This window comes from Wyeomyia smithii, chromosome 2, assembly GCF_029784165.1.
Source record: "Wyeomyia smithii strain HCP4-BCI-WySm-NY-G18 chromosome 2, ASM2978416v1, whole genome shotgun sequence".
In the NCBI taxonomy this organism is placed as follows: Eukaryota; Metazoa; Arthropoda; class Insecta; order Diptera; family Culicidae; genus Wyeomyia; species Wyeomyia smithii.
Genome location: NC_073695.1, coordinates 49,722,299 through 49,734,785, shown reverse-complemented (window position 1 = coordinate 49,734,785; position 12,487 = coordinate 49,722,299). Strand labels below are relative to the sequence as shown.

Here is a 12,487-nt window from a genome sequence, read left to right as displayed (position 1 = left end):
AGGGTAGAGCGCCGTGTAGTATTCGGATCTGCAAGATCGGCGCTTAAAAGTGCGATAAAGGCGAGCAAAAGGGCCTGCTTCGATAGGCTATGCGCGAGTGCCAATACGAATCCGTGGGGCAACGCCTACAGAGTCGTAATGGCGAAGACCAAAGGCGTGTTGGCGCCTGCAGAGCGATCACCAGCGATGCTGGAGCGCATCATCGAGGGACTCTTTCCACGACACGAGCCAAATCCTTGGCCTCCGGTTGCTGAGTCTCACGTCCGACGTTCCAGTATCTCAGACACAGACCAGGGATGGTCGGCCAACCTGCCGGGCATCCAATCCGTGAGAGACGGCAGCCGTGCAGAGGTTGTGGAGGAGGTAAGGGTTACGAATGAGGAACTCATCGTGATCGCCAACTCCCTAAAGGTGAGCAAGGCACCGGGACCGGATGGAATCCCGAACTTGGCCATCAGGACGGCCATGAAAGTGGCCCCTGATCTATTTCGAGCAGTCATGCAGAAGTGCCTGGATGACTGCCTCTTTCCGGACAGGTGGAAGCGACAGAGATTGGTGCTGTTGCCGAAGGCTGGGAAACCGCCAGGGGACCCATCGGCATACAGACCTATCTGTCTGCTGGACACTACGGGCAAGGTGCTTGAGAGGATTATCCTCAACAGACTGGTGAAGTACACAGAGGGTGTAAACGGTCTGGCAAGTAAACAGTTCGGCTTCCGGAAAGGTAGATCCACGCTGGATGCTATTCTCTCTGTCACCAAGACGGCAGAGGTAGCACTCCAGCGTAAGAGTTGGGGCATTCGCTATTGCGCAATCGTCACGCTTGACGTGAAGAATGCATTCAATAGCGCCAGTTGGGACTCCATAGCGCTCGCGCTTAGGAGCATCCACGTACCGGTGTCGTTGTACAAGATTTTGGCAAATTATTTCCAGAATCGGGTACTAGTTTACAACACGGAGGAGGGTCAGAAGTGCGTCCCAATCACCGCAGGGGTACCGCAAGGTTCCTTCCTGGGCCCGGTGTTGTGGAATGTCAACGCGGTGTCAACGGGTGTTGAAACTAAAGTTCCCTGTAGGGGTTGTGATCGTCGGTTTCGCAGACGACATCACGCTAGAGGTCTACGGCGAGTCGATCGAAGAGGTCGAGTTGACGGCCGCGCACTGCATACGCAAGGTCGAAGACTGGATGCACTCTAGGAAACTGGAGTTAGCGCACCATAAAACGGAGGTTACGGTTGTGAACAACCGCAAATTAGAGCAACAGGCGGTGGTCAGAGTCGGTGACACGTTTTTAGCGCTAGAAATTGCATTAAAAGTTTTTTTGCGGCAAAATGTAACTGTATGTTTCAAAAAGCGATCATTCAAGGACCGGCGAATTTTATAACGAAAATTTCAAAAAAAAAGATGAAGGAAATCGGTTTAGAAGTTTTCCCACAATCAGGATCACGGTAAATTCATTTTCCGGAAAAAACTATTCCGAGATAATCGCGTGTAAAGTTTCAAGTTTAGCTTATGCGGCCGTGGCAAGGCGCGTTGCAAATCGCTCTAACTTTCTTCCTATTGCTCAGATCTTTATGAAAATTTGTGGAAATGTTCTCAAGATGTTGTATTTGAAGATAATGTAATAAATTTTTTTCCGGTTTTTTGAAAACTAAAAAGGTATATAACCCCTTAATTCTATGTTTATGATATTCATGACATGTTTGACATTTGTGACATTTATGATATTTATGATATTTATGACATTTATGACTTATGTGACATTTGTTACATCATAACCAGGCGCGGGCTTTAGAGGGGAGGGGGGGGGGGGGTGACAACGGGAGCAAATGCCCTGGTCCTTCCAGACTCGACGGATGCCTAAGCCCTGCCAGTCGTTGCCAGAATGTTGTTTAGGAAAAGAAACTGCATTCAAATAATCAAATTATTGAACCTCTCGTTGACTAGACCCCTCTTGAATTTTTTGAAGGACTAGCAGTCTCAAAAATGTAGGAGATCTTTGATTTCCACTGTCCGATGTATCGTCATCAATCCAGAGGAAAATCAATAACGAAGCATCGGAAATCCATAAAATTTTCAATACTTAGTTATCCGGCATTCGTACAACATGTCCCGCCCATTGTACCCTTCGAGCTCTAGCGTACCCTTATAGATGCTGAACTCACCGTAGAAAAGCACCAGCTCGCGGTTCATTCTTCGTCTCCTTACGCCATCCTCACATACTCCGCCGAACATTATCCATGTTTCCTACCCGTAGCGGACTACCGGTCTTATAAGCGTCTAGTACATGGTGCATCTGGTACGAGGGCGGAGTTTGCCCGACCTCAACGTTTTGTAGAGTCAGTAGTAAGCACGACTTCCAGCGTCTGCGGATTTCTCAGCTGCAGTTGTTGTCTGACGTTACCAATGATCCGAGGTACACAAATTCAGCCGCGCACTGTATACGCAAGGTTGAGGACTGGATGCGCTCCAGGACACTGGAGTTAGCGCATCATAACACGGAGATTACGGTTGTGAACAACCGTAAATGGGTTGTTGTGGTCACCTCAATACCATCTCTGAAGCTCTTGGGGTTTATGGTTGACGATAAGCTCACGTTCGGGAGTCACGTCGACTATGCCTGTACTGCCCCTGTTTACATAGTTGACGTAAGAGCCAAAATGACCAAAATGCACTTTTTCGTTGATTCAGCTTCCTTTTCCTAAGATACATACACTACAAATGAAAAGAAAACTATTTTGTTCTAAAACTTTTGAGAAATATTGGAAAAACGTTTTGGCGTAACTGCCAATTGGTTGCAAAAACTGGCGTCACTCCATACAAGGTGCAATTGTCTGTGTTAAGTCGTTTTACTCGACTGTCTAACTACTGTCTGTTTGTCTAAGTTAAGTCGTTTAATTCGACAAATATTCCATGGAAAGGGGAAAGGGGGATTAAATTCCTGTATTGTATATCAATATTTTTACAAACACTCAGCCTCAGGAAGGTCTTAAGTCACCATGTCCTTTTCCCCTACTAGTGGAAATTTGCATCAGATGAAATAATTAAAACGTGTGTGTATATTATGGTGGGTAAATTTAATCGATTTGCCAGAACGTTTTTATAGTTCTATTTGGGGCCCCAAACAATCCTGACACTACCGGAAGTGGATTGATCGATAGCTCTCAAGGAAGGAAATTCATGCACATGCATATGTAATGCATCAATTAGAGGCACGAGTAATCCATATTCGGCAGGTTTAGCATTGTCTGGGGGCCTAAATTGAACGAAAAAAAGTTTGTTCTGGCTCTGTGCTGTGAAGTTTGCATTTTTCCTTGTAACGATTACCCACCTTAGCGTAAATGTAAGTTTTTGTGCATGTTTTTGTGTGTATATGTGTGTGTGGGTTTGTATGTGTGTTTGTGCGTATTTGTCTATCTGAAACTGCCGATGGACAATAACTGACGTTTGACCGAAACACGATCGATAAAACTAATTCAACTGCGAGGCAGAGTAGGAAAGAGTCGAGTTTTTACGCCAAGCTCTGCGAACAATCTGCAACAAAAATGCATGTTTATTCGCATAAACTGGCGTAGCGCTTTTTCTGGATTAATTACCATGGGACTCGTATAATCCATGGGGCCTCTATTCAAACATCAATTTTCTTAAAGTTAACAAACTATTTTGTTGAAATTGTATATTTGGGTTAGAATAACAAAAACGTGTTTTTCTCGCAATGATGGTGTTGGTTGTCGCCTATCAGCATCGCCATGAAAGAGGACAGAGAATGTCTCGACCAACGTGATACAAGGGGAATATGAGGTACCAGGAGGTCATTTTCGATGCTCCGCCAGCAGCGGAAATGGTCTAACTCCACAAAGGATAGATGGACGCACCGACTTATTCCGGAGATATCCGGTTCAGGCAATATCTGCACATGTTCGGACACGCGAGGCTCCCCCTGTGTCCCGAGTGCGTGGGGGAGAGGAGACTGCTGAGCATGTCTTCTTCGTATGCCCCCGTTTCATAAGAGTGAGGAGCGACATGGCTGTGAGCGGACAATCTAGTCCGGAGGATGTGCGACGACCCGGACATCTGGAGCGCGTCCGCCTCTCAGATCGTCTTGGAGCTGCAACATGTGTGGCGGGTCAACCACCAGTGCACAGTGGTGGTCTAATAAGGCAAAAAGTGGAACTTCCACACTTCCACCTTCATCCATGCTTAATAGTGTCTTCGAAACAATTTGTAGAATATTAAAATATATGAAACTTTGTTGAAAAATAAAATTACTATCTTCAGTGGGTACAAGGTTAAAGAGTATTTTGTATAAAAGTTACTTAAAAGTTAGTTTTCTGTACTTAACTTTTGTTAGTCACATTTTACAAGAAAATGTTGTTCTAAAGAAGCATTTGAGCATACAAAACACACGCTTTTGTTGAAGAACGCACATATTCAGGACTTCTCCTTACATAGTCATAGCATATTTTACCTTATTTTTCCGATAACTTTAACAACGTATAGTATAAAGAGTGGGTGGAGTGGGATGGATGGAACTTATAACAGTTTCGAGTACTCGAGCTAAACTTTGAGAAAAAGTATTGACAGCATGATTCCACTTGCCTCTTTTTATCTTATACGTCCTCAAATTCATCGAAGTAATAAGCTAAAATATGCTATAACTTTCCCAGGAAGAATCCTGGAGATGCAAAAACGTGTGTTTGGTATGCCCAAACGCTTCTTTAGAACAACGTTTTTTTTGTAAAATGTAACTAACGAAAGTTAAGTACAAAAAACTAACTTGTTTTAGTAACTTTCATATAAAATACGCTGTTACTCTGTACCCAACGAAGATCGGAATTTAATTTGTTCAGTTAAGTTTAATATTTTTGCACGTTCTAAAAGTTTGCCAATTAAACCATTCCTCCATCTTTTAACACCCGGTCCCCGTGGTTCTGTGGTTAGCGATGTCGGTCTGCTAGCTCTCCCACACGGTTGTGATATCGGGTTCGATTCCCGATCAGGTCGAGGAACTTTTCGATCTTGAAATTTTCTCGACTCAGCACTGCGACACGGTGCACTATGGTCGGAATCGTGAAATTTCACGACAAAAATCTGTAAGTCGGAAACCATAGATGCTAGAGATTTCTTGTCTTCTAGAAAGTTACTCTACTAAGAGGAATCTATCTTTAGGTATGATTGGTTACTAGGGTGGCTCTATTGTACTCAAAATAAAAATTGTAACTTTTTTTTCTTACTACTAAGAGAAATATTGTCTTCCACAAAATTGTAGCTAGTTTAATTTCATGAAACTTTGTTGAAAAAATTATTGCTCTACCTCGTTTCTTTACTGTTTCAGGGCAATTTTTCCAAATTCATTCGGGGTGGGTCTAATAAAATTACTATTATTGCTCTAGTTTTTTCAGCTTTATTCGGATTTGGAAGTGGTGTTCGAATGACTTTTAGGGCGTGAAAAACTGCATATTTTGACACTAATAGATAATTGCTAACTTTTCAGAGAAAAAAGTTACAGGTATTTTTACGTTTTAAAATGACACTTTTTGGAGGCACCCTACTCCTTTGTTTGCACATATATGCAACAACAACACGTTTAGGATGAAAGTTCATAGTTTCACCTTCAAAATGCATTTTGTATAATTAGTCAAATGCATTTAAAAACTTCGAGTTTTCACACAAAAATTTGCTAATCTAGCATTCAAAACCATCTAGTTATTCCAATTCGATTTTTATTTGGAAAATTTCTTCGAGTGACTTTCGGGGCATGAAAAAGCGCTTATTTTGATATCAATGAATAGTTTGTAACGCTTGTTAATAAATTATAGTTGTTTTGAAATGTTGTTTATGTATCATATTGTTGTAAAAGCAAAATAAATGCATAAAATATACTCAAATAAGGCGTTATTTTGTAACAACGTGTAAAATTCATGATTTTTTTCGTGAAACTTCACGATTCCGACCATAGTGCGGTGTATCGTTGTACTTATCCTAGAACATGCAAAAATGTGCCGAAAACAATATCGATAACGAATTCTCTCAACTAGTCTAGTTGATCGAGACCGCATTAGCCCCCAGGCTAGCGTGCGATATTGTTGTTGTGGGTATTATAGTACTTTTCGGTGTAAAGAAAATAAATCTTGAAAGTCATCGTGCGAATCTGGTTCGAAACTTGTAAGTAAATATTTCGTGACACATATAATTAAAAGCTGCACACTAATTACACACAGTAGATATACAACACAATTATAACTCCCACTGGTACTCTGTTCCTAAAGGCATACGAGGTTAAAAGTACGGAATAGAACATTAGAACTCTACTTTGCTGTTGATTTCTCCACAGACTAGTATTATACAAATATTTCTTGGTGATATTATTTCGAAAAATTAAAAATTAAAAAATTAAATTAATGCAAGTACTTAAAACAATTTCTTAAATATTTGTTGGTTCAAAAATCCTCCATTTGAAAGAAACTTAAACACGAGGTTCATATTGAATACCATATTTGACGTACCAGAGCCACGTCGCGTATTTCATCGTAAACTCTACAGCTTCGTATCACGAGCTACATTGTACGTTGCTGTGGTAATCGTCACCGAATCTGAAGAGGCCAATAACCTCAATTGACACACTCAGCTTGATCACCGTGCGCCATAGTGTTAGTCAATTTACAACATAAATCACGCTATAAGCCCACTTCAACCGAGAGCGCACATTCCAACTGGTTAACAGCACTGTCGGCTCCTGACTGCGGCCTGTGTTTGACATCAACACCGTCGGCCGTGTGCTGCAGTGTTCCAAGTACCGTTCTTCGATGTTTATTAAGCGCTCACCAATTCCAAACTATAAACAGCACACGACTTCGAAGCTGACACTAGCAGCTCCACGAGCAGCAATTTATTTTACAGAGTTTACAGAAAGAAAATTATGGCTTAGATTTTGATTTCACACACTCTTTAGCGTGACACCGATTAGTGGAAATAAATTGCCGTTTTCAATCGCACTGAAAAGTGATTCTAACTGAGTTTTTTCTCTCCTTCTTCTGTTTATTTGCAGATCGAGTTATGTAAACATACAATGTGCAATTAGTTTAGAACAGAAATCCGCCCAGAAATTAAAGAATGTGATATCAGCCGTCTACAGTAAAACGAAATAAATACTCAACAGCGCTTCCAGCAATCAGTATTAACCTACTTTAAAATAATCTAAAGTGCAATTGCTCATAGAGACCAGCTCGAATCTCGTAGAGAAAGTTCGATTGCAGAGATGTCTTCCTCACCTGAAATGCAACAGCAGCAGCAGCAGCAGCAACAACAACAACAACAACAGCAACAAGCACAAAACGAGATTCGATCGAATCCACCGACGCCCCCGCCGGAGCTGGCGACAATGACTAATGTAAGCGTACTGGACTTGCACAAAGACTATGCGGGGGACGTAGGTCACACGAAGGTCTACGACAAAGAAACCAACACGGTATATGTGTATGCCAATCCGGGTCATAAGATCAACAACTCGGTAGCGGCCATTCAATCGCCCCAACATATGACTACAATCGTTCAGGCAGGACATCAGCATCAGATGGCCTCTCCCGACCATGAGGTAGAACAAAACTTGCTTCATTCACGTTTGATTCAGGAGCATCACCAGCAGCAGCAGCAGCAGCAACAACAACAACAACATCACCATCACCATCATCATCATCAGGCTCACGATGAGGAACAGCATGTCCAACGGCTCTCACCTGGAGACCAAGTAATTGACGGAAGATTGATACCATCCGGCTTGAACGGCGATGTCCAGCAACAACAACAACAGCAGCAACACCAACAACAACAACAACAACATCAGTCATTGGCCCGTCTCTCGCCTGACGATCAATCAGTGCGTATACTGGACAACGCACACATTAAGCATTTGCTCGATAACCAGGAGATCATTAGTCGCGAGATCATCAACGGTGAGCATCACATCATCACGCGTAACGCGAATGGCGAAACGATTCTGACCCGCATCGTGAATGCCCCGGCCACCGCACCGGCAACGGTCAACGATCAATTAATCAACAAACTCTCAACCGATCCGAACGGCATCTACAGTGGCCACCATCACCACCACGCCACAGCCGGAGGCCCATCGAACGCATCGGCCGACCAGCTGCCGACGACTGTTCTCCAGTTCGAGAAGGAGGCCGAGGACAAACAGCAGCCGATCTATGGCAACTCAGCGAACGACTCCTCCCCGGATCAAGCGGTGGTCATCAATCAGCAGCAGCAGCCTAAACAGATCGTGTACACCGTTGGTGGCGAGCCGAAAAATGTCATTTACGGGGATCCGAAAGCTGCCATTCCCCACTTCGAGCCGATGAGCCAGGATCCGAACGGGCAGCAGGACCCAAAGGCCCAGATCGATTATGTGTACAACGACGGAAACGGAAAGACTGTTATCTATACAGACCAGAAGGGGCTGGAGAGTCTGTACGCTAACAACGAGCTGGGTCTGATGGACGGCACGCAGATTGTGGTGCAGGGTAATTTGCAATACACCCACCAGCAGGGACCGGACGGGACGACGGTGTACGTGGTCGCCCCCGATATGAATCCGGACGATATCAGTGCGCAGATTCAGCAAAGGTAGGTGCCGGCTTGGTTTCGTGATTTGATATTTATGTCTCATCTAACAGTTGACGTAATGAATCCAGCAGAATTCAATCTTTGAATTTCAAGCGCTTATTATCGTCTAATCTAATATGAGAGGCCTAATATTAGTTTGCCATGCATAATTGTTTCATAATAAATATTTTATAACTAAATCATTCTTCTCAAGTCTTCTAAGGGGAAAGAGTTAAGACCATTCGTCATATTCGGCTTTCATTTGCTGGTAGAAATGTTACCCATGTTAGTCACAATTCATCGCCACAAATATTGAGAGCAAACCAACTAGAACAATATTTCCTTTTTGGAAAATACAGTTAACCATATCTTTATATGTCACAAAAATAATATCGGGGGTGGTACAATGGACTCAAAAATCAGATTATATTTACTAAGGAATACAACTAGACTTTACCAATAAATTACAAGACTGAATCTACCATTTTTAATGATTGCAAAATTAACTCTAAGTTTGACAAAGTTATTTATTATCGTTCAGAAGGGATTGAATTTCGTATGTTTCAGAGTAGGTACATCGAAATTTGGTCTTCACGTTCTTGTTTTTACAAGCTAAACAAGTGAAAATTTATTACAATCTAGTTGTGTACTTACAACCTTAACAATAAAAAATTTTACCCCACAATATCAATTCTTCGATAATTGGTCGCCAATTGTTACCTCCGTTTAAATGATAAAGTTATTGCTCGTATTTTTCTAGTAATTGTAGTCAAATGGAGCTGATTGTCTCCACAATCAAACGCTACAAAATCGAGTTTGTGTGTGTACTGTACGACCTTCTATTAGTACGCCATAAACCCTTGGGAGGTTACAACAAAAACCACCGGTCGTCATTATCGCATGTACGCTGCCCACATTCTGGAGAAGCAGGAAAAAAATCGTCCTCCGAGACGTGCCAGGAATTCCACAATATTCGTTTCTCGAAATTAAAACCCATTTTATGCAACGAATAAATTTCTTGCGGTCAGGGAAGAAAAAAAAACACTCAATACCCATCGATCGATCGGCCATTGCCAATGCCATCCTTATTGCATGTTCATGAGAATCCTGCCGATTCTGTGCCCATCTGCCATCGTCGGCCGATCTCCAACTTCAGAATCGACAAAAATGACGAAGGGAATGGCGCACATAAATTAAAGCCTGCCGTATGCGTACCTACATGTGCCACTATGCTGAGGTGAATCGTTGCGAGAATCTTGCGGGCAGCATACCTGCATACGCACAACACTGCGCAGCAGCGCACAGACGCCTGAATGGAATCGATCTCGCGAGCTTTGTCCCCTGGTGCATGTTCCGTACAAGAAGATTGAATTTCTGCTGTCACCCTTCCCCCTTTCGGACAGTCGAAGACTAAGTGCGGTTAGTGCGGCTACTTATGCTCTGCACTGTCTCTGTTTGAAATTAAATTAACATCGAATTAGTATGCGCAAGACAGTGGTTATTATGCGAACCTTAACGACGAAACGACGGCATGAATGTTTAATGACGGTGCGACGCGGTAATGGGCAAATTGATGACGGAAAAAATTGAGCCCTTTTTCGGTTAAACGAAAGCTTTACGGCGAGTAGACCCTCTCTTGCTGGCTGACGTTGTCCTTGTGCTTGCTGGTGGAATTCACTTCCTCCAAAACAAATACAAAGAACACAATCTTCTATTTCCGAATCTGGCACGTACTATGATTAATGCGCCTCATAACTTTCCCTAAAGCTAGACTAAAACCTTCTCTCAGGATTAATGGACCTTCAGCAGCCATTAAGCATTTCAACCTAGATACTTCACCACCTGATGACGAATTGACAATCACTCGTTTAGGTAGTAGAAACGCAGTACTTTTCACACCCTGTAGCAGTGGATCACCATCTGACCGTACGACCAAAGCGCGACCAAACGATAGTCATAAATCAATTGTCATCGCACAACACTGTTCAGAAAATGATTGAAAATGTGCCGTGTCCCAATAATTTATATTTATAGCCCACTCGGAGGCTTTTGCCGTGCAACCACGGTGCACTCTAACGCGACGCAGGAAAAGTGCAGTAATGTATTATTTACATGCTGCAGAGGAAAATAAAGCACGAGGCATCCGATCTGACTTCCCGATTTCGCCCCTAGCTAGAGCGGATAGTAACTCAGCTTCCCGCTATCACCATAAATAACAGAAGCTCGCCATGGGCTTTGGTTTCCCCCCAGTGTCTAGGTGTAATGAAATAGGTTCGACCCGGGTGTAAGATATGGCGATAAAGGCACAATATGTGTAGGTACATGTAATCGCCAAGTCTAGGTTACTGCTAGCCACCGAGCTGGAATCTAACGGTCGAGTATGTTTTTAACATATGTCAAAATGCAAACTAGGAGAGGAAACGTAAACTGTCAAGTCAGCGACGTAGCTGTGAATAAACAAATTCAATAAACGAACGAATACATTTTATCGAAAACACTAGCAGCTCTGTCTGCAATCGAGAGACGCTTGAGACTGAGTCATTGTTTATGATCAACTATAACTAATAATTTTCTTGACTTTATTACTATTGTCATAAATAGTATAAATATAGTCCAAAATCTGACTATTATTAAAATGAAAATTTAGATACGTGAATAGTAGAAAGGAATCAGAGTTAAACTAATATAAATTTGGATGAAAATTCGGAAAAGTTTTATAGAGAATTTTATTTTGGCTGATACACATTTCAAGCTCTTTTCGTGTCCAGTTATCGAAGTAAGCCAGGGGGAGGGCGAAAAATAAATAACATCGAGACGAAAAAATATCTTTGATAAAAGTTTGTATACAAATTACGATGTTTGTAACTTGCACTCAACGAAATGTTTCAAAATAACACTTATAATTATTGTTAATCATATTGCTTGCCTTCTGACGACACTCTTGCTGTTACTGGACTGGACTTGTTGCTTTATTTAGCTGTCGAAAAACCAATAATATTAACAAAACGGCTTGAACTTTTTTTCTTTCGCTTCCAGCTTTCAAGATTTTTGAAGGGGGTTGACATAAAATGAAAATAAAATTTGTAACGACCTTACCTACTTGAAAAATAATGAAGCCTTCGGCAACGCACACGTAAAAACCTATTTCTAGATCCTACTGCCTGAAGAGATGTTATCAAAAAGAAGACAGTTGCAGTTATTTTTTTGTTTCTGCAACTGTCTTAAATAGTTTCGGGATCTAGAAACTGTTAGTTCTACCGTCTTTCCAAAGTTTCTTTACAGAACAACTGAGTACTTGCAGTACATTCTGGAGTCAATATACATTCGGTTCAAAAGTTCATTATGAATTCTATCATTAGTTTCAGACTTTCAATTCATTTGATACATTTATAACAGATAAATTGATCCGTATATAATAATCAAATAGTGTTTATAAAATAGAAGGGTGGCAAAATGAGCAGAAAGTCAGAAATAAATAAAATCAATGATAGTAAATGCAACACTAAGGGAATTAAACAAAATAACATTAGGAAAAAAAGACTATTTATTTCCATTGCATTTGTACCTTTTACGCAGCACTGTTTGTCCACTCTTCCATGCATACAAGCTTTCATGCGAGCCTTCGTTTTTCACAGCTTGACGTTTTATTTGTTTGTTAAGATTTCGGAAATAACTAAAAGATCACATTCAATCTTCCTGTGCGCTATACAGGTCGAACTCGATTATCCGGAGGCTCGATGATCCGGGGCTTGATTATGCGGACAAAATGGCTCGGTTAACATTTGCAACATTTGCCTATTTGACGATTCTAGCTAGAAATACTATCTTTGATTCAGTATTTTGCGTTATATACTGCGTAGTTAACTTAATGATATCCATTGAG

At 41.7% G+C, this 12,487-nt stretch overlaps 1 protein-coding gene across 3 annotated transcripts in view; it reads left to right on the top strand.

Moving 5' to 3' along the window:
• Positions 1-12,487, top strand: part of LOC129721416 (protein grainyhead) — a 425,349-nt gene that overhangs the window by 78,070 nt on the left and 334,792 nt on the right. For all 3 annotated transcript variants that reach the window (XM_055673955.1, XM_055673953.1, XM_055673956.1), the window contains exon 3: positions 7,049-8,625. In XM_055673955.1, coding sequence (XP_055529930.1) covers positions 7,259-8,625 — 1,367 coding nt within the window. In that variant the 5' untranslated portion in view covers positions 7,049-7,258. The remainder of the gene's footprint in view (positions 1-7,048; positions 8,626-12,487) is intronic.